Source organism: Cebus imitator, unplaced genomic scaffold, assembly GCF_001604975.1.
Source record: "Cebus imitator isolate Cc_AM_T3 unplaced genomic scaffold, Cebus_imitator-1.0 Scaffold259, whole genome shotgun sequence".
Classification (NCBI taxonomy): Eukaryota; Metazoa; Chordata; class Mammalia; order Primates; family Cebidae; genus Cebus; species Cebus imitator.
The window spans coordinates 531,228-553,726 of record NW_016107574.1 but is presented as its reverse complement, the minus strand read 5'-3'; the positions used below and the strand labels follow the sequence as shown (position 1 = coordinate 553,726).

Genomic DNA, 22,499 nt, shown 5'->3' with positions numbered 1-22,499 from the left:
TTAGGAAACTAAGGAAACTGACAATAATACATGCATAATTTTCACTTGGTTTCTGAAGTGAGTCAAAAAAAACTCTTTACAAATTCATTTAGGATTATTAATTTGGCCATTTTTCAGGAAATTCTGTTAATATAGTTTGTTTCCATAGTAATGATAATTGAGAATATCTTTTGAATATTATGAGTTACAGCTATTAGGTTCCTTTTAAATATTACTGTTTAGAATGGTAAGTATATAATAAATTTTGTTTTGAGGACATATGCATCTTTCTTTTAGAGATAATGCTGAAAACGTAAATTTTTAATAGATCGAGTAGTAAATTTTTAATATTTTTTTAATGGAAAAAAATTTTAAGTCGAACAGTATAATCTGCTTGTACTCTTCTCTTAGCTTTACAGACTTAAATAATTATAAACTCATAAGCAATCTTGTTTCATTCCATTTTCTTTTCACCTTCTGTTGGCCCCTCTCCCCACCCTGTTTTGGATTATTTTGAAGCAAATCCCAAATGTTATGATTATGTTTTTTTTGAAAACTGTCTCTGCATAAGGTAAGACACAGTGATGGAAATTTTAGACAGAAAAATGTCAAGAGTATATGTTAGGTTGTTTTTATTATGTGTTGTATGTATGTATTTAACTATTTTAACTAATAGTTGGACATGGAAATATTTCTAAGAGGATATGAAAAATATGAAACCAGTGGGATTGAAGAACTGTAGAATCTTTGCTAAAAATGTGTTAATCTTTCAAATATATGCTTTTAGGGTGAAGGCAGTCACAAGTTGCAAATATAGCAGTCCACCCTTATCCATGGTTTCACGTTCTGCAGTTTCAGTTAACCATGGTCCACTGTAGTTTGAAAATATTAAATTGGAAATTTCAGAAGTAATTCATAAGTTTAAAATTGCATTTCATTCTGAGTAGTGTGATGAGATCTCCCGCTGCCCAGCTTCATCCACTCCTTCCTGCTCAGGATGTGAGCCATTCCGTTGTCCAGCATGTATCCACAGTGTATACACTACTCAGACATTCGTCATATGGTAGCTGTCTAGGTTATCAGTTTGAAAAAACAGTATTGGATTTGGTACTATCTGTGGTTTAAGGCATCCTCTGGAGCGGGGGTTTGGAACATACCCCTTATAGAAAGGAGTGGGGACTACATTTCACAGCTTTGTTTGCAGGGGAGAGAAGAATGATTTGATGATGGACGTTAATCTTCTTTTTGAAATTTCAAATGAACAGTGCTTTTTTCCTTAGAGAGTTTTGTGTCACTACAACATTGATCTTTATGCTATACTTTTTATTATGACAATGCTAATCGTGAAGGCTTTGGTTCCTGCTTCATTTCTATATATTGGCTTAATTGTATTCTGATTTTGTAAAAGAGCAGTGACATATACATTCTATTATTTTTATTATTATTATTTTTAGAGATGATCTAGCTTTGCTGTCCAGGCTAGAGGACAGTAGTGAATTATAGCTCACTGCAGCCTCGAACTCTTGGACTTGAGAGATCTTTCTGCCTCAGCCTTCTGAGTAGCTATGACTACAGTGCAGGCTACCATGCCTGGTTAATTTTTAAAATTTTTTTGTAGAGACAGGGTTTTGCTATGTTGCCCAGGCTAGCATTGAACTCCTTGCCTTAAGTGATCCATCCGTCTTTGCCTCCCAAAGTGTTAGGATTATAGGCATGAATCTCTGTGCCTGGCCTGGATTCTATTTTTATATAAGTGATCAATGTATGTAGCATGTCTTTATCTTGTGCTAAGTGGGGATTATTAACTACTTGGAAAATAAAATTACACAACAATTTCAGTTTATTTGCATCTTATTTTTTATAACTCTTGCTCCCTTTTCCTCTTAACAGGAGAACTGTGTTTATGAAACTGTAGTTTTGCCTTTGGATGAAAGGGCATTTGAGAAGACTTTAACACCAATCATACAGGAATATTTTGAGCATGGAGATACTAATGAAGTTGCGGTAGGTTTAAACTTGCAAGTATAATTTATTTAATATAGGAGAGAAAAATCTTTCATAAGCAAAATACATCTAGAATGATCTTGGGTCACTGAATAAATTTAAGCATTTTCTTTTGCATAAATGAATTTCTAGGAAATGAAATAAAATCTCATTGCATATATTTGGGATGTGGTGAGAGTTATGTGCCATTTTCTTCTCTGAAAAATGACACACAATATTTTTATAATTTTTATAATGATAATTTGTAATTTATATGAATTTGTAAAATCTATAAGATATAATTTTAGCAGTTTGAGGGCACTTGTAAGAGCCCCCTGAAACCTCTTCAAGGACCTCAGTTAAGAATGCCTGACACAGTTTCATTTTTTTTGACATTTATTTCAAATGTGTTCAGAAGTAGGGTGAAATCTCTTTGTACTTTGTTCAAAAACCTCCACCACAAATAATAAATATTTGAAAAAGAATATACAGAAACCATAAGAATAATTATTAGTTGTTCATAAAGTAAATCTAGAATAAAATAAAACCATTGGTCTAGTTAGAATTACTGATTAAAGTAATACAATTGTAACTCTTTAGAAGACTTTGATCATTTATATTCTAAAATTTAGACTGAACTTTCTGGATTTGTCTGATACTGTGAGGTTTGGTATCTTTGGATTTGTAGGATTTTAATATGAGACAAATATTTGTTCATTACATATCATCTGCAGGAATTTGTAATAGGTGATTCTTGCCTTTTGAAGCCCAGTCAAGTGAAAGAAATGATATGTAAACAGATTATTAAAGTATGTGAAACATTCTGTAATAGAGGAAAAATTTCACTGAGCCCTATAAGGGGACTGTTGAAATCTTGTTACCTGTCTAGCATAAGACCAATTGTATACTACGTACGTATTACTGCGTAGTGCTAGCCAGTAGTGTTTGGAAAGCATAAAATAGAGAGCAATAGTAGACATGATTCTCAGCTCTCTGAAGGATGGTGAGGAGTTTGCCAGTTAAGATATTTTTCCAGGAAAGAGGAGTATCATGTTTGAGGGTAATGGATTAATTGTTAAAGTGCAGTTAAAGAAGATGAAATGCAGTGAGTGGGAAGAGATTACTAATAAGGACGCCAGTTAGGTGGCTGTGAAAATAGTTCTGGCATTCTCTTAGTAGTATATCGTGATTTAAAGATTCTAAGAAAACTTTGATTAAAGAGGAGGACACTAGTAACTGAATTAGAATTGAGCTTCTAGAGTCAGACTGCCTGTATTCCACATTCAGTTTGGCTACTCCAGCTGTGTGCCCTCAGCTACTAACTATTCTGTGCTTTGAGTATGATAGGTATGATCATTTAATACTCAAAGGGTTATTCGAGTATTAAGATAAATAAAGTGGCTATTATACTGCCTGATACATTAGTATTAGCTGCAGCTATTATATTTCTAATAGGAAATTTTAAATTTACCCTAGAATTTTAAATCAATAATCCCATTTAAAAACAGTTGTTTAAGATCTCATTTTAAACTTGATACAAAAGTGTAAAGTGAATTTTTCTTTCAAGAGAAGGCTTTGAAGTAGAATATAAATAGCTTATGATAATGTAAAGTTAATTTGTCCACAAATTCTTATAACACAATATTTCTAGAAATAATAGATTGTATGGCAGAAAGTTAGTTAACTCCTAATACCAATCTTCGCAATATTATATAGTTTAATGGATGAGTTGTGAGCTGCGTAATGATGTTTCTATGACAGAATGCATATACACTGGTGGTCTCATATAATCTTTTTACTGTATCTTTTCTGTGTTAACATAGGTAACCATTGTGTTACAGTTGTCTACAGTATTCAGTATAGTAACATACTGTACAGGTTTGTAGCCCAGGAGCAATAAGTTGTACTGTATAGCCTACATGTAGGATATGCCATTCACCTAAATGATGAATTTCTCAGAATGTATCCATGTTATTAAGTGACCCATGACAGTATTTAAATGTATTTCACATTTTTTAATTTAGCGATGTTAAGGCATTTACAAGTGGATCAGTGTCTAATTTATGCACAGGGAATAGTGTATTTATCCTGTCTCCTGAAGTATGACTGTATCTTTTGATTATTTCCAAAGAGGGACAGATATATAGATAAAAGCTTGATTTTTCAACAATAAAATTTTATTGAACTGTAGGTAGTGATATTCTTTTAAAATGTTTCTAAATTATTTTTTTGAATAGGAAATGTTAAGAGATTTAAATCTTGGTGAAATGAAAAGTGGAGTACCGGTGTTGGCAGTGTCCTTAGCATTGGAGGGGAAGGCTAGTCATAGAGAGATGACATCTAAGCTTCTTTCTGACCTTTGTGGGACAGTAATGAGCACAAGTGATGTGGAAAAATCATTTGATAAATTGTTGAAAGATCTACCTGAATTAGCACTGGATACTCCTAGAGCACCACAGGTTTGTATGATTCTCTTTTTGTTCATTCCCTCCCACTACTACACTCCTAATTAGAGAAACAATACATGATTGTAGGAAATTGTGGTAGATGGAAGGGGATGGCCCACATTTCCTAGTTCTTTTGGTTTTTAAACCTGGTCTTCATCATTCTATACATTTAATGTTACGGCCTACTTTTTTCCTGTGATCTATGTAGTTTTTAGGTCATTTTTATTTTTGCTGTATGTATATATATAGTGTTTATTATATGTGGTGGTTTTATCAGCTAAGGTTTTTTAAAATGTAGTTGTTATGATTGAATGCTTCGCTAATGTTTTTTATAAAAAGGCATAAATAAGACTCTTCCCTTTTGTAGCTTTGAAAACGTGAAATTGTTGCTATTGTCAAAAGTTTTTAATCAAAGTAAAATCACTTAAACGTTAATTTAGAAATAGAATATAGGCAGGTCAGTTCCTAAATACTGTTTCTGTTATGACAGACAATAGTCTGTATGAGGTATAGAGTGGTGATCCTACACACAGACATTTTTTCCTCTTTATACCAATACACATACTTTAAGAAAATGATTATATAAGTTTATATTTGTTATAGAAGTTTTGAAAAAGAAAACCAGAAAGAAGAAAGACCAGCAAAAACTACTGCTGGTGTTAAGTTTTCCTTTCTACTGTCTGTGGGTATATATCGATGTATGGCTTTTAAAAATCCCTAATTTTTTTAAATTAAAAAAATGGAATCATACCATGTATGCTATTTTGTAAACTTGATTTTTCTCATACCATAAAATATGGTAAATACCTTTCCCTATGGCCACATAGTATACCATCTTATATATGTACCATTTAACCATACCTTTCTTTTTGGACACTAAATTCCAGTTTTTATAATAAATAATGCTGTGAATATACTTTATTTCTACACAACTTTTTTCCTCCACAGAATAAATTCTTTTGATTAGTTTTTGAGAGAACCTAGTCCTTTTTTTTTTTTTTCTCGAGATGGGGTCTGCTTTGTCGCCCAGGCTGGAGTGCAGTTGCACAATCTTGGCCCACTGCAACCTCCACCTCCCAGGTTCAAGCGATTCTCCTGCCTTAGCCTCCTGAGTAGCTGGAATTACAGGCACATGCCACTGTGGCTGGCTAATTTTTGTATTTTTAGTAGAGACGGGGTTTTACCATGTTGGCCAGGCTGGTCTTGAATTCCTGACCTCAAGTGATTCACCCACCTCAGCCTCCCAAAGTGCTGGGATTACAGGCATGAGCCATGACACCTGGCCCCATTTTTTTAAGAAGAGAAGACTTCACTTGACCTTAAGTCATTTGTTTAATAAATAGTTTTTGATCATATACTGTATATTCAGGCAGTGTGCAGGGTGTTAGGGATTCAATAGTGAGCAAAACAGATGTGTCCCCCATTCTGGTACTTAACTTGAAAATTAAGATGTGGGAGTGTATGCCAGGGATAACAGGTACTAACTAGGTTTAAAAAAAAAAATTCCAGCATTTTTTTAGGTATTGACTGGTAGTTTGCCCAGTCTTTATCATTTATATATTTAGAAATTGTGTTCTATAAAAGTTATTTTAGATTTTTTTACATATCTCTTTCTTTTTCTTATTACAGTTGGTGGGCCAGTTTATTGCTAGAGCTGTTGGAGATGGAATTTTATGTAATACCTACATTGATAGTTACAAAGGAACTGTAGATTGTGTACAGGCTAGGTAAGTAAATTACTTTTCCTACTTAGAATTTCAAAATAAGGGAAAATTCTACAGGATCCTATTGAAATGACTCTTGCATTAATCAGACACTCTGTACATCTGTTTGTCACTTGTCTGTATTCTCCACTGTTAAAACAAAATGGAGAAATTGTTGGCATGATTTACCAGGAAGAGGACAGTACTATAACGCAAAAGTTTTGGAATTTAGCTAACTCATTATTACCTTCATGTCAAGCCCCTCTTCTTTGGGCCTCAGTTTCTTTATTTATAAAACAAAACCATTGGACAGATCTTTAAGTTCCCTTTTCAGGTTCTAACATTCCGTAGTAAGTAGTATAATATTCTAATAAGATGGTCATTAACAGAAAGGCCTCATTTACAGTTTTGTATTTATCTACTGTAGAAATCTTAGTCAGAAAATGTCTTTTTCACTTGTCACTCAGTATAATAAATACGATATTTGGTATATCTAAATGTGATATTTGGAAGTTACGCTGTATGATTTTTCTTAACTTCTTGTTAAGTCCACGTCCTTAGCCATGTCTTAGGTTTCAAACTTAATTTTCTAGGGCTACTTCAGATCATAGAGGAATGGTCTCCCTGGGTAGGAAGGCATGGATCTAGGTGAAAGTTAATTATATGTGAAGTGTTTCTTCTCAGTGTGTAGATCAGTAATATCTCATGCTCTATTTCATTTCTCATTCAAGAAAAATCAAAAGTTATGTCTTTTGATTTTTCTTGAATGAGAAATCAAATAGAGCATGAGAATATTAACGTGACAATCAACTTTTTTTGCTCCTTTTTGTTTTGAAAAAGTGTTTTGAATTTGATTTTGCTTTTATGTTATGTGAAAGATTTTGGCCATATAGGATTTTGTCAGCTTTATCCATAATTTGGTAAACTTTAGGTATGTCCAGCTATCAAACTTAAATTCTTTTCTTTCTCTGTAGAGCTGCTCTGGATAAGGCCACCGTGCTTCTGAGTATGTCTAAAGGTGGAAAGCGTAAAGATAATGTGTGGGGCTCTGGAGGTGGGCAGCAATCTGTCAATCACCTTGTTAAAGAGGTAATGATTGAGTATTGTTTTTAACTTAATTCATATATATTCCTCTGAGAGAAATAAATTGTGGCGACTAGTTGGTATTTTTATAGACAAAAATTAAGTTCGGTTTTACAGCTGCAATTTGAAAATGAAATAATTCTTTTACATTTGGCTTTATAATCTCTTATAAATTGTATGATTAAAAACGATACTGTTAAAAGGGCTTTCATGAATAATTATAAGCAAGCTATCTGTGAACTTCAAAGGAATGCCTAACATCTTTTTCTTATATTATTATTAAATAATTTTTAAATGCTGTTGAAATGAGATTTTCTGTCTTAGCTATTCAATAAATATGCTCTTATCTGAGCAATTTGAAACTAGATAGTCTTAAATCATAAGTTAGGAATTATGAGCACTAGAGTAGATCAGAATGTTAGATTTTTGTGAGGATGTTCACTACCTGTATGCATGTTTTGAAAGAAAAAGTAATTGATTGTAATCCCAGCACTTTGGGAGGCTGAGGCGGGTGGATTGCTTGAGGCCAGGAGTTCAAGACCAACCTGGCCAACGTGGTGAAACCCATTTCTACTAAAAATGCAAAATAATTAGCCAGGCCTGGTGGCATGCACCATGTAATCCCAGCTACTCAGGAGGCCGTGGCACCAGAATCATTTGACCCCAGGAGGCAGAGTTTGCAGTGAGCTGAAATTGTGCCACAGCACTCCAGCCTGGGTGACAGAGCAAGAATTTCTCTCTCAAAAAACAAAAAAACAAAAAACAAAAAAAAAAATTTATTGCATTAAAATGTCAGATTTATTACTTACCGATTTTTTTGTTTTCTGGCTGTAATGTGGTATTCTATGACAAGAAATCAAAAAACAATACTCCTTATCTGCAGATCTCTTTAAGGAAAGGCATGAAGCTAGAAGATTTGTAGTTCATGTGCTTCTGATTTTTGAGTATAATCTTTTCGTGTAACTATAATTTTGATTTTTAGTCTTTTAATGAGGGTGTGTGTGTGTGTGTGTGTGTGTGTGTGTGTGTGTGTGTATCTAGCTTAAGTGTTAAGGACTTCAAAATATAGTCAGAGCCTTGGCTGTTTTGCTTTTATATATGTTAAAATAGATAAGTCATTGTAATGTCATGGTTGCAGTAGCTGTTTTAAAATAATTAAACAGTTATTAGAAAAATTGAAGTATAAAAATAGTCAAGATGCCAGGGCAATTAAGGCAGGAAAGATAAAAGGCATCTAGATTGGAAAGGAAGAGACAAAACTAGTTGTATTCCCAGATAACATGATCTATATACAGAAAATCTGAGTTAATATACAGCATTTTTTAGCTCCCCAAAACTGAAACCAAACCATTAACTAAAAAATGAATTCAGAAAGGTTGAAGGATACAAGATCAGTACACAAAATTCAATTCTATATACAGTAGGAATGAATGATCTGAAATGAAATTATTGCATTTACAGTAGCATAAAAAATAAAACACTTAAGAATAAATTTAACAAGACCAATACAAGTCTTGTACACTGAAAATTGCAAAACATTGTTGAAAGATCTTAAGACCTAAATAAATAGAGTGGTATCCCATGGTTATGATTAGAAGACTTAATATTGTTATGATGGTAATACTCTTCAAAATTAATATTTTTGGAAACTGACAAGATGTTTTATGGTGTGTGAATTCTCTTTCAAAAAAAATTGACAAGATGAAAATGGAAATAAAACTACCAGTGTATGAGTTTGAGGTTGACATCATTTGGATATTCACTTACGGAAGGGTTGGATCAAAGGAGACTTTTAGAAATGTATAAATGTATTTATAATTTATCATTCTCAGAGAAGTGCATGGCATTTGATGGGAGATATTTTTAATACTTTTAAAGTTATGTAACAAATGTTAAAACTAAGTAATGTAACTTGAATAACAAGTACAGTCATGTGCCACATAATGATGTTTTGGTCAATGATGGACTGGACTGCATGGGATGGTGGTGGTCCCATAAGGTTATAAATGGAGCTGGAAAATTCCTATCACTGAGTGATATGGAGGCAGTTGTAATGTTGTAGTACAGTTACTTTATTTTTTCATAAATTTAGTGGAGCCTAAGTATACAGTGATTATAAAGTCTATAGTAATATATAGGTAATGTCTTAGGCCTTTACATTCACTAACCACTCACTCATTGAATCACCCAGAGTAACTTCCGTCCTGACAACTCTATTCATATCCAGTGCTCAATACAGGTGTATCATTTTAAAAATCATTTATACTGTATTTTTACTGTACTTTTTCTATGTTTAGATATGTTTAGATACACAAATACCATTGTGTTCCAGTTGCCTATATTATTCAATATAGTGACCTGCTCTACAGATTTGTAGCCTAGGAGCAATAGGCTATACCATATAAATCTATTAGATTATTATCATAATCTATTAGAGTATTACCATCATAACAATATTAAGTCTTCTAATCATAACCATGGGATATCATTCTATTTATTTAGGTCTTAAGATCTTTCAACAATGTTTTTGTGAGTATACTCACAAAAACCTAGATAGGATAGCATTGGTGTGTAGTAGGCTATCCTATCTAGGTTTTTATGAGTATACTCTATGATGTTTACACCATGACAGAATTATCTAACACACTTTTCAGAATGTATCCCTATTAAACGACGCACAACTATTAATTTGTAATTATAAAGTAAAAATATTCAAATGCTATGCTTTAAATATTTACATGTAAATATTACAATACATATTTACATGTAAATATTAATCCTAAAGCATAAGCATGACAGCAATTAAATTTTACTTTACCTTTTATGAAAATACATCATAGAAGTTGGAAGCACAGGATACTTAAATAGGATTTTTAAAAAATTCAGTCAGCCAACATTCAACATTCAGCCAAGTAGATATATGCCCACTAGATAAAATAGCATATAGGGAGAAATATTCCTAGTTGAAGCTCTTGTGCTGGAAAACTCCCACTTTTTCAAGATGTTCAAGTTTGAGCAGGAAAATCAAGACTTGTCTCTTTAGCTACAGCTGGAAATGGAATTATTGAGCATTTTAGATAATGAGTTTCAATTCTCAGTTGTAGAGAAGAGAGACTATATGGAAATCTTTGCCCTGTCTAGTAATGCCCCATTATCATCTCAGTTTTTGGCTCAGTGTACTATTAAGAGCATCTTGATCGAAGCGAAATATTTTAAGCCACTTTATATTGAAACTTTGTTAGTGCCCTCTAGTGGTATTTAAAATCCTTTATTTTTAATAAGGCACACTAAATAAAGCATTTTGGTCACAACCCAGGATGCATGCATTATAAACCTACTTGTAGATTCAGATACACTGAAGCATTGCATTTGAATCATAATTATGAACCATTTAAAAACTGGGGATTTATTTGTTCATTATGAAAAATTCTGTTATAATAGTACCATGTCCAGTCTGTGTATTATTAGCTGTTTGTTACCTATTATTTCATTATATTGGAATGAGGGCAGATAATCCTGTAGGCAAGCACAATTTTTTAAAAGTTAGGAATTCTAATACATCTCAACTTTTAAATCTAATAGATTGATATGCTGCTGAAAGAGTATTTACTCTCTGGAGATATATCTGAAGCTGAACATTGCCTTAAGGAACTGGAAGTACCTCATTTTCACCATGAGCTTGTATATGAAGTAAGATTACCTTGCCATGTCAAAGAGAATTAAATATTTCATGTTGTACTACAGTGATTTATGCTTTTTAAATAATATACATCTTCTTTTTAATGTCAAAGGAGGAATTGGTTTTTAAATTTTTATGATTACAAAACGCATCTGGTACGTTTTAGGAGCAGTTTTGTATATGAATAACCAAAAATTCACTCATTCATTCATTCAATTTTTAGGCTATTATAATGGTTTTAGAGTCAACCGGAGAAAGTACATTTAAGATGATTTTGGATTTATTAAAGTCCCTTTGGATGTCTTCTACCATTACTGTAGACCAAATGAAAAGAGTAAGTATAACATTATTTTTCAACAATTTTTAGGATTATGCTTTAAATATATGATTGAATAAAGATTATTAATTGTCAATGAAATTTTCTTTAGGTATATTTAGTGTTATTATGCCTATATATTTTGTGTTTTCTTAATAGTAATGTTTGAGGTTTGAATCTTTTGCAACCATTTCTTGGAAAGTAACACTGCAGTGGGTTTTCTACCTATATTAACAAATGTGATAATGTATTCTACCTCAAGGGTTCAGTTTCTAAGATGCGACAATTTCTGTTTTCTATCTAGAGAGAAACATGAACTTTTAACACATTATAAAGTACTTTTTTCCTATTTAAAATTTTATGTATTGCTGTTTAAATGTTGGTGAGGTTTTTGTTTGCCTTGTATTTTTTTTTTTTTAAGATACTAAATGTATATAGAGAAGTAGATGGGAAAGGAGTTTGCCCAGTATCTGATGTCTGCCTGCAGCTCTTTTGAGAGAACAGTATTTAAAAATTTTTTTAGCTATGTAACCAATTTTACTTATTTATTTATATTTTTAATTTTAGATATCAGAGAGGTACATGTGCAGGTTTGTTAGATGGGTATATTGCGTGATGCTGAGGTTTGGACTTCTAATTAATGATCCTGTCCCTCAGGTAGCAAACATAGTACCTGATAGGTAGTTTTCAACTCTTGTCCTCTTTCCCTTTCCCCGCTTTTGAAATTCCCAACGTTTATTGCATCCATCTTCATGTGTCTGTGTACCCAGTGTTTAGCTCCGACTTATAAGTGAGAACATGCATTACTTGGTTTTATGTTTATGATAATTTTCTTAGGGTAATGGCCTGCAGCTGCATCCACATTGCTGCAGAGTACATGATTTCGTTCTTTTTTATGGCTGTGTAGCATTCCATGGACATATATATACCACATTTTGTCTAATCCACCATTGATGGGCACTTGAGTTGACTCCATGTCTTTGCTATTGTGAATAGTGCCCAATAAATATACAAATTTAGGTGTCATTCTGGTAGAATGATTTCTTTTCCTTTGGGTATACACCCAGTAATGGGATTGTTGGGTTGAATGGTAATTCTGTCTTGAGTTCTTTGAGAAATCTCCGAACCATTTTCTACAGGGGCTGAACTAATTTGCATTCCCACCAACAGTGTTTTTAAGCCTTCCCTTTTCTCCACAACTTGCCAATGTCTGTTATTTCCTGACTTTAACAGAGAGAACAGTTTTAAAGTAAAACAGTGTAACAAATCTACTTTCTGTGCTTCTCAGTATTCAAATCTGACTTCAGTTTAACCATATAAACATTTGGACTTAAATGTAGATTGATGACATAGTGATGGGTTGTGTTTTATGACATGTATTATGGGCTAACAATTCTTTGTGTAATTGCATTGTTGTAGGGTTATGAGAGAATTTATAATGAAATTCCGGACATTAATCTGGATGTCCCACATTCGTACTCTGTGCTGGAGCGGTTTGTAGAAGAATGTTTTCAGGCTGGAATTATTTCCAAACAACTCAGAGATCTCTGTCCTTCAAGGTACTTTATTTAAATACTACTTTCTCAATATTAAATAGTGGATGAGGTCTTTGGGAAGGTTAAGGGCTAAGATAGTTTATCATTCCAGCTCTTTCAGAAAAATATCTTCCCTTAAGTCACTGAAGAGCATGACTCATGTTTGTTTTGAGTTCATGGAAAAACAAAGGCGAAGGTTGTTTTAGTCCCCTTGTAAATCTGTACAGGACTGCGTCATGAAGTCCCAGTTCATTTGAAGGAAACTAATTTTGTGGAGCAGTTCCTTTGTTACAAGTAGTTTCAGTGTTACTTTAGAGTAGGTATTATCCGTAATAAGATGAGAAAATTGAGGCTTAGGAAGGTATAATGTACTTTTCTAAGGTCACATGGCTAGTATGTGGTAAAAGCCAAGTATGAATCCAGGACTTTTCTGGCTTTAAAGATCTAGGCTCTTACCTGTACTGTATGTGGCTTCCTTGACTTCTTTAGAGGTTGTGGAGAATTGAGGCTAATGGGATGTTCTCACTGGAAAGTGGGTGTGTATGTGGATGTCCTCACTGGAAAGTATGTGTAGTGGCATGGGGATGTTCTCACTGGAAAGTGTGTGGGGGGGGATGCTCTCACTGGAAGGTGTGTATATTCTCACTGAAAAGTGTGGGGATGTTCTCAGTGGAAAGTGTGTGTGTGGGTGTGTGGGGATGTTCCCACTGGAAAGTGTGTCTGTGGGTATGTTCTCATTGGAAAGTGTGTGTGTGGGTGTGGATGTTCTCACTGGAAAGTGTGTGGGGGGTGTGTGGATGTTTTCACTGGAAAGTGTGTGTGTGGGTGTGTGGGGATGTTCTCAGTGGAAAGTGTGTGTGTGGGTGTATGGGGATGTTCCCACTGGAAAGTGTGTGTATGGGGGATGTTCTCACTGGAAAGTGTGTGTGTGTGTGTGTGTGTGTGGACTCACTGGAAAGTATGTGTGGGTGTGTGGATGTTCTCACTGGAAAGTGTGTGTCTGGATGTTCTCACTGGAAAGTGTGTGTGTCTATGGATATTCTCACTGGAAAGTGTGGGTGTGTGTGCGGATGTTCTCACTGGAAATTGTGTGTTTGGGTGTGTGTGGATGTTCTCACTGGAAAGTGTGTGTGGGTGTGGATGTTCTCACTGAAAAGTGTGTGTGTTGGTGTGTGTGGATGTTCTCACTGGAAAGTGTGTTTGTGTGTGTGTGTGTGTGGACTCACTGGAAAGTATGTGTGTCTGTGGATGTTCTTACTGCAGATTGTGTGTGGATGTTCTCACGAATGTGTGTGTGGGTGCGTGTGGGGATGTTCTCAGTGGAAAGTGTGTGTGGGGTTGTGTGGGGATATTCTCACTGGAAAGTGTGTGTGGGGATGTTTTCAGTGGAAAGTGTGTGTGTGGGGATGTTCTCACTGGAAAGTGTGTGTGGGTGTGTGTGGGGATGTTCTCACTGGAAAGTGTGTGTGGGGGTGGGGAATATTCTCAGTGGAAAGTGTGTGGGGGGGATATTCTCACTAGAAAGTGTGTGTGTGTGTGTGGGGATGTTCTCACTGGAAAGTTTGTGTGTGTGTGTGTGTGTGTGTGTGGATGTTCTCACTGGAAAGTGTGTGTGGGTGTATGGGGATGTTCTCACTGGAAAGTGCGGGTGTGGGTGTGTATTGGGATGTTCTCACTGGAAAGTGTGTGTGTGGAGATGTTCTCACTGGAAAGTGGGTGTGTGGTTGTGTGTGGGGATGTTCTCACTGGAAAGTGGGTGTGTGGTTGTGTGTGGGGATGTTCTCACTGGAAAGTGTGTGGCCAGTACCCTGGCATTGGCCTTTCGAAAGTTTTTCCGTCTCTGTTTTAAAGTCTGATTGTTTCTGTGTGGCTTTATTCTCAAGGGTCACATGAGGAGATAACTAAACTTTCTGTTTATACATACCATACTGCTTTGACTTTTGTCTTTTATCTTTTAGCCTATTTGGGTGAGGTGCACATTTGTGTGTGGTTTTGCATGCTTGTGCATGTTGGCCTGGGGTCAGAGAGTAAGAGCTAATGTTGCCCAAGTTCTGTTTCCCACTTACTGTTGTAGGCCACTGTCCAGCTGTTCCTTCTGGGCTGTTGCCACTACATGTAGCTAGAGTGTGGGCTTATATATTATAGAGCAGGCCTTCTAAATGGGGCATAGGCTATAATTCTGATTTGTTTTTCCCACATTCAAGTTATGGTTTTTTTACAGCTGATACAACATTTTTTTAAATTGTCAAACATGGATATTTTGATAGATTCCACAGCTCCAGTTTGCATAATTCTGAATTATGTTAGTGTTTCTATTTGGCTCACTGTTAAGTTTACAGATAATAATAATGTAGAAATAAATATTAAACTTCTAAATAAAATGTTTGCTTTAGTTTGGTATCAACTTTTTTAATGTGATTATTTGGATAGTGTACTAAAAAAACACTCAGATTTGACATTGATGTTTTATGCTTATATAGTAGGGAATCCTTTCCAAAGGAATTAGAGGTATGCTGACTTTTTTTTTTTTAATGGAAAACCCTTTAAAAGCTAATATGTAACCAAAAAATACCAAATTTTTAAATTTTTTAATTGACTATAGTTAGAAATTGTATCTGTTTTCATGTTTTTGTTTTTTTTCTTCATTACAGGGGCAGAAAGCGTTTTGTAAGCGAAGGAGATGGAGGTCGCCTTAAACCAGAGAGCTACTGAATATAAGAACTCTTGCAGTCTTAGATATCATAAAAATATATATCTGAATTGTAAGAGTTGTTAGCACAAGTTTTTTTTTTTTTTTTTGGCACTTGTTTTGGGTACAAGGCATTTCTGACATTTTATAAACCTACATTTAAGGGGAATTTTAAAAGGAAATGTTTTTTCTTTCTTTTTTTTTTTTTTTTTTGAGGGGGCAAAGGAGGGACAGAAAAGTAACCTCTTCTTAAGTGGAATATTCTAATAAGCTACCTTTTGTAAGTGCCATGTTTATGACCTAATCATTCCAAGTTTTGCATTGATGTCTGACTGCCACTCCTTTCTTTCAAGGACAGTGTTTTTTGTAGTAAAATCACTGGTTTATACAAAGCTTTATTTAGGGGGTAAAGTTAAGCTGCTAAAACCCCATGTTGGCTGCTGCTGTTGAAATACTGTGCTTTGGAAGTAAAAAAAAAAGAAAGTTATTTCTTTGTCTTAAAGAATTTAAAAAAAAATTAGTCATGAGACTTATTCATCTTTCCAGGGAACATACTGATTGGTCTTAAAAGACTAGACAGTTAAGTAAATAGTGGCTGGAACATCTATTTTTCTACAAAACTGGAAAAATGAACCTGGTTCTAGAAGAATGTACACCAAAATAAAACATGTGAAGCAGTGTTGATTCTTTATTGGGAGTACATTTATTTTAGGTCTTTTAAACTTTAATTTCACACAGCGAATTTTAAATCTCATAAGGAAGCGTATTTGAACGTAGTGAATTTAATCTTAGTGTTCCTTGAAAACTTTTTTTCCCTACAAACTTTTAAATGAAAACTACAATAGTAAATTAAGATTACACTAGGGAAAAAAATGCAGGTATCACTTTCCTCCATTGTTATCTGATCTAGAGCTTAATTAAGTTTTAGAAATATGTAATACCTTCCATCATTTCATTCTTAAATTCTGTTACCAAATAATGGCTAATGTTACAAAAAGTTATTCTCCAAAGACTGAAAGCTTGACATTTACCCAATGTGTGAGAAAATATGACCTACCAATTAATAACAAAAGAATGATCATACTTTGAACCACTTTTACATAGCCTAATAACCCAGTAAGCCCTCAAGGTCTATGCTAAACTGCCAAATATTGAATGCAGCAAACCGACAAAGAATTATATTCAGAATTTATGTGGGTACTATTAGGAGTATACCGATGGCAAGTTTAGATACAGTCTGTTAGAATTAAAACCAAGTTTAATGTTCATATTCACCTCATGGGCTTTTTCAAGCCCATATTACCTAGGCTTATATAAATATAGTTCCATTTTTAGGTTTTTAATTGACATCTGGATGATAAACACAGTCATGTAATTCTCAAGTCCTTAACATTAATGTAATTAAAAGTTTAGCTGACTACAGAATAGGGGAGGGTTTCTTCAAAATGAGATTTAATACAGTTTTATCATCACTGGTAGGATCTGGTCACACACGATAGTATTTAACATGACAGCACATAAAATTGGTTAAAAAAATTTTTTTAAAATTAATTTGTTTAAATAATGTAAAAGCCCAGCAAACACTTTATGCAAGACTGGAATATATCTTCCAATTCAGATTTTAATAAACATGTAAAGATCCATTAGTCCCTTGTGCCCAAGAATGTTATCTATAAGAGATAGCAACAGGAATGGTGAACAAATAATATGCAATTCTAAAAACATGAATAAAAACCCCATAAAATTTGGTTCATTGTAACTGTTTATGTTCAATACAAACCAGAGTGTTTACATTCACAATACAAATTTCATCAATCTTAGGTATTTTTGTAATTAATACTATCAATTTTATTGATAATATTAACAAATACTACTTTCAGCACACAGAAGCATATCATTTTCTAGTTACTGTTAAATAGTAGGTAAGACAGGTTGTTCCCTAAAGTGCTTCAGTTACCGTTCAGTGGGTTATTTGCCGTTGATCCTTTTCTGCCATTTCTTGTTGGCGAATTGTATCCTGTGCTGCTTGATGCATTTTCTCTAGTTTTTCCAGAGTCAGAGATTTTAAAGGTAAAAGTTTGGGTTTACACAACACCATTGTGGTTATATCTTCCACAAACAATGGCCCTAAGTTTAATAAGAAATAAGAATTAAGAAAAGTAACCCAGTGGGTTTGGTAGTTGGATTTGCAGCTAGAATGAAGATCTAAAAAAATCAATCTGTTGTCACTGAAAAACTCTTGTACCTAAACTGAAGTTTTGCTGTGAGACCAGAAATATCATAGTCACCATATAAGCAGCATTTCTTAATACTAGGGTGTTTCTGAGGAAAACAAGTTTTGAACTTTCTACCCAAGAATTTATGCTATTATAAGACAAAACTTTTGTGTCAGAAGTTTAATTTTAAAATAAGATTGCGCAGAATATATATATGTAGTGCAAAAACTATAGCAAAGTATGGTATTTAACATAAATATTCAAATGCCTGTTTAAACTTTCAGCTCTTCTGTTGCTTACAGTTGGTTTCTCTTTCTCCACTTTCAGACCTTATTTAACATAGTAAATTCCATTATATCCTTCATTGAAATTTCATATTGAGCCGGGCATGGTAGCTCATACCTGTAATCCCAGCACTTTGGGATCTCAAAGGGGTTGGATTATTTGAGCCTAGGGGTTCGAGACCAGCTTTGGCAACACATTGAGATCCAGTCTCTACAAAAACAAACTAGCCAGGCATGGTAGCACATGTCTGCTGTCCTAGCAAATCGGTAGGCCAGGGCATGAGCCTAGCAGTTCAAGGCTGCAGTGAGCTATGATTATGCCAACTGTATCCAAGCCTAGGTGACCAGGTGAGAACATGTCTCTTAAAAAAAAAATTCATATTGTAATTAGCAATTTTAGGTATAAGAAACAATGCTTCATTTGTTATCCCTTTACTACAAAGAAAAAAGTGAGGATCCCTCCTTTATAATCTGATAAGAAAAGCATACAGTAAGAGTAAACAGTAAATGAGACAATATGGAACACAACAGCTGCAGATGTTTAGCTATTAAGCCTGCTATGTGACACTGCCTATCACTTGGTTTGTCTCTATAATAATGATCTTTGTATTTGTGATGTACTACCTTGTTTTGGAAGAACTTCCCGGAACACTGGCTTCACTTCTGCCATGTCGGAGTTGTTCGATACAGTGTTTTCCCCTTGAATGAGAAATCAGTGTTATTCAAGAATAAACTGCCAAAGCAGATTGCCTGAGTCATTTCCATTGTAGTTTAAGAAGTAAAATCCAAATTCCTATAGAAAGTGAACCACCCTAACCTTGCATAATATTGCCATTAATTTCCTGTGACCTTGGGATAGTTTGTATAGGCATTTAGATCTTGTCAACTTTCATTAATCAGTTGTGTTAACTACAAGGCCCGGTGTTCTAATTTTTTTTCTCTCATAGTGAAAACTTGGTAGAGCTTTGGTTTTTAAGGCAAAGATGATTACTATCATCTGAGGAAAAGGTATGTGTGTGTAGCCAGTGTGGTTCATTGATAGCATTTCTCCTGAATGGTGGATGACAAAAAAACATGACCACCAGTTGAGAGGCGGGGTGAGGCAGGTATTAGGAAAAGGAGGAAGTGGCAGGCAAACATTTCCTAAGATTCCTACTTCTTTCAACAAACAGCTAACAGCTGGATTCTACTTTGTGCCTAACAGAAAGCATCCTATGGATCAGTTACTGGCTACACAGCTGCAATTTGTAATGAAGTAATGCAATAGGTGAAATTGGCTACTGAAGAATGGGAATATGGTATGCTTTCAGCTTGCTATTTTCCTCTAATACTGAGATTCTATATGCTAAAGGACCAGCAAATACTTAACCAGGAGTATTTGTTATGAACATACCAGCAAACGTACCGTTTTTGCCAGTGACATTTACTTGAAGTATTACAGCCAAGATTCTGCTATGCTGTATGCTCAAGGTGTTTTGGACTAAACTGTAGAATGATCCCTTTCCAAACACACATGCTTTTCTAGACGGGCCCACCCACTCGGTGATTCACCTTGCTGATGCAACCTTAGCATGCATCTTTCACAACATCACCCCCACAGGTTTATTATTTATAAAGTGGTGATGCTGGCTTGGTGCCTACCTTTAACAACCACTGCAAATTAATTACAATCAAGTGAAGCTTCTTCTGGTCTTTGTTATTCCCACTCCACTACTTTGACATTCCTAATAAAAACTTCCTCCTCTGTATCCAAGTCTCTTCATCTCTCTTGCTCAGATTTTTATTCTGGAATGTCCGAGTTCCTGAAAACCTCTATCTGCTTTCCAGAACTTTATCATCAAGCGTCACCCCTATACTGTTCTAGCAAGAAGATGAAATAAGTAATGGACCAGGAATAAAGCAACTCATCACTTAAATAGAATATGAAGTAAATACAATGTGCGATTTCCTTAGACTGCACAGCTGCTCCTACCATATTCTTTCCTTTTTTAGGTCTGCCAGTGGTACTTAGTGATCACTGCTTTTCTTTTTTCCAGGTTAGGATGAAGGCTAACAACACTACAGACCTCCTGATTAGCCTTGAGGTGAGCTATCAAAACCACCACCTAGCCTCTCCATTAAAGACATCACAGTGAAAATATTATGATCAAACTTCCCTATTTGAAGCAAATCTGACATGATATGCCACTGAAAGAGAGGACATTATAGATGTTGATAAATGTGAAGGGAGTACACAGCAGCTAAGGATTGTTACATGTATCACCAAAATGCTAAAGTGGTAGGTGAACAACTCTTAGCATAAGTAACTCCAGCTACTCTGAATTCAGTCACTATTCTTTGTTTTCTCTTAGTCTGATACCTCTTTCACATCCAAAATCTGGCCTGACAAAAACAATGAAACTTGGTGCTCTACCAAACCTCAGTTGTTTGACTAAGCTGCCATTGTTACTGGAAAGGGTGTGGGGCCAAAGGGCTGGTAGGAGTGGGTTGCGTCTAGTGGGGGGAGATCAGTGCCAGTCACTCGCCTGGGTAGAATCTCTGTTTTTATAGGGTTGGTTCTTGTTTCTAGGCCCCCTTAGGCATTGGCAGGAAAAAAACAGGAAGGGAAGGGCTAAAATAAGCAAGGTGGTGGTTGGATGGCCAGCACTGGCTGAGCTATACTTTCTTGATAATCAACTGCCCTGGGAGTCCAGAGTAGGAAGAGTTCAGTCATGTGTTTCTTAATGATGGGATATGTTCTGAGAAATGCATCATTAGGTGGTTCTGTCATGGTGCAAACATCCTAACAGTGTACTTACACAAACCTAAATGGTATAACCTAATATAAACCTAGGCTATATGGTACAGTCTACTGGGCCTAGGCTATAAACATGTCCATGTTACCTTACTGAATACAGCAGGCGATTGTAACACAATGGTATTTGTGTATCTTAACACAGAAAAAGTAAAGTGTTCTGCCACAACATCATGAGCATTACAATGGCTACGACATCACTAGGCAATAGGAATTTTTCAGCTTTATCATAATCTTATAGAACCACTGTTGCATATGAAGTCTACTGTTGACTGCATGTTGCTATACAGTGCACGACAGTATTTCCTTCTCCCAAATGGCCTGCTAGTAGCCAGACATGGGTGATTCGCTTAGAGTAATGCGCTCTAAGGAGTTGTTGCTGCTTTTAAGAGCACTTTCTTGTCAGGTGAGATGTATTTAAATCAGGAACAGATGGACAAAAGGAGAAATGTAACAGCTGTGGTTGAAATTCATGTGTATTTTACAACTGCCATGGCTATTTAATTCAATAAATATGCGAGTTTTTTTTTACCACGTGCCTGGCATTGTTCATAATAAACAGGACAAAACCCCAAACCTTTGCCTTTTGGGAGCCTACAGTCTGGAGTAAGAGAGAACAGCATGCCAGAAGGTAGTAAGAACTATAGAAAATAGTGTAAAGGGGATTAAGGAATGCTGGGGGTGGGGGGTGGTACTTCAATTTTAAGAGGAAAATCATGATGACCTCATTAAGAAGGTGACATTTAAGCAAAGACTGCTTTTGTGTGTGAGTGCACATGTGATGTCTTTTGAAACTGCAAAAAGTCAAAAGGCTGATAGTGTCCACAGGTAGGGATGGTATAGGGAAATTGGCACTGTTGTTAAGCTTTTTCAGAGGGATATTTTGCTGTACTGTATCTATTAAAACTAAATATGCACATTTTCTTTGACTCAGTAATTGCACTGAATGGCAAAATGTTCAGCAATAGATGAAGCTAAACGTTCACCAACAGGTCAAAGGTTAAATAAATCATGTAACATTCACACAATGAAATACTATGCCAAATTTAAAAATGATGCAGCTTGCCAAGGTATACTCTCAAGAGAAAACATTGGCCAGGCACGGTGGCTCAAGCCTGTAATCCCAGCACTGTGGGAGGCCGAGGCGGGTGGATCACGAGGTCAAGAGATTGAGACCATCCTGGTCAACATGGTGAAACCCCGTCTCTACTAAAAATATAAAAAATTAGCTGGGCATGGTGGCGCGTGCCTGTAATCCCAGCTACTCAGGAGGCTGGGGCAGGAGAATTGCCTGAACCCAGGAGGCGGAGGTTGTGGTAAGCCGAGATGGCACCATTGCACTCCAGCCTGGGTAACAAGAGAGAAACTCCGTCTCAAAAGAAAAAAAAAAAAGAGAAAACATTAAATTACAGAAGTAAAGTGAAATTATTCTTACATTAATAGAACCAAACTTAAAATGCTCACAGTGTCAATTCATCATTTTTTTGAAGCCTTTGTTCTAGATAAATGGAAAATAATCTGCTGCTTCTTTTTCTTATGTAGTTTCTAAAGATTGTAATTTCTCCCAGAGATAATAGTTTTGATGGATAGTGCATTTCAAAATCATGACAAGGTACGCAAACCTGTTGTAGCTATTTGAGCTAAAATTAATGCAGAAAAACTTGAAGGAGAACCAAATCTTTGTCATGAAATATTTTACTATGTTTTAGGAATGAGAGTTAAAAGATGTGTAGGAAAGACAATTGCCTCCAAATCAATCACACACATTTGGCAAGTTAAAAACCCCTGGTG

At 35.2% G+C, this 22,499-nt stretch overlaps 2 protein-coding genes across 4 annotated transcripts in view; one reads left to right on the top strand and one right to left on the bottom strand.

The window, feature by feature from the left end:
- PDCD4 (programmed cell death 4) overlaps positions 1-16,096 on the top strand; it is a 27,560-nt gene extending 11,464 nt beyond the window's left edge. Inside the window, exons 5-12 of one of the 2 annotated variants that reach the window (XM_017499680.2) lie at positions 1,870-1,983; positions 4,200-4,421; positions 6,039-6,136; positions 7,087-7,201; positions 10,778-10,885; positions 11,098-11,208; positions 12,610-12,749; positions 15,377-16,096. In XM_017499680.2, coding sequence (XP_017355169.1) covers positions 1,870-1,983; positions 4,200-4,421; positions 6,039-6,136; positions 7,087-7,201; positions 10,778-10,885; positions 11,098-11,208; positions 12,610-12,749; positions 15,377-15,437 — 969 coding nt within the window. In that variant the 3' untranslated portion in view covers positions 15,438-16,096. The remainder of the gene's footprint in view (positions 1-1,869; positions 1,984-4,199; positions 4,422-6,038; positions 6,137-7,086; positions 7,202-10,777; positions 10,886-11,097; positions 11,209-12,609; positions 12,750-15,376) is intronic. The other variant, XM_017499679.2, reaches the window with a different exon arrangement.
- BBIP1 (BBSome interacting protein 1) overlaps positions 15,631-22,499 on the bottom strand; it is a 20,650-nt gene continuing 13,781 nt past the window's right edge. For both annotated transcript variants that reach the window (XM_017499682.2, XM_017499681.2), the window contains exons 3-4: positions 18,539-18,613; positions 15,631-17,541 (exon numbers count right to left, since the gene is read on the bottom strand). In XM_017499682.2, the coding sequence (XP_017355171.1) occupies positions 17,375-17,541; positions 18,539-18,584 (213 nt within the window). In that variant the 5' untranslated portion in view covers positions 18,585-18,613 and the 3' untranslated portion in view covers positions 15,631-17,374. The remainder of the gene's footprint in view (positions 17,542-18,538; positions 18,614-22,499) is intronic.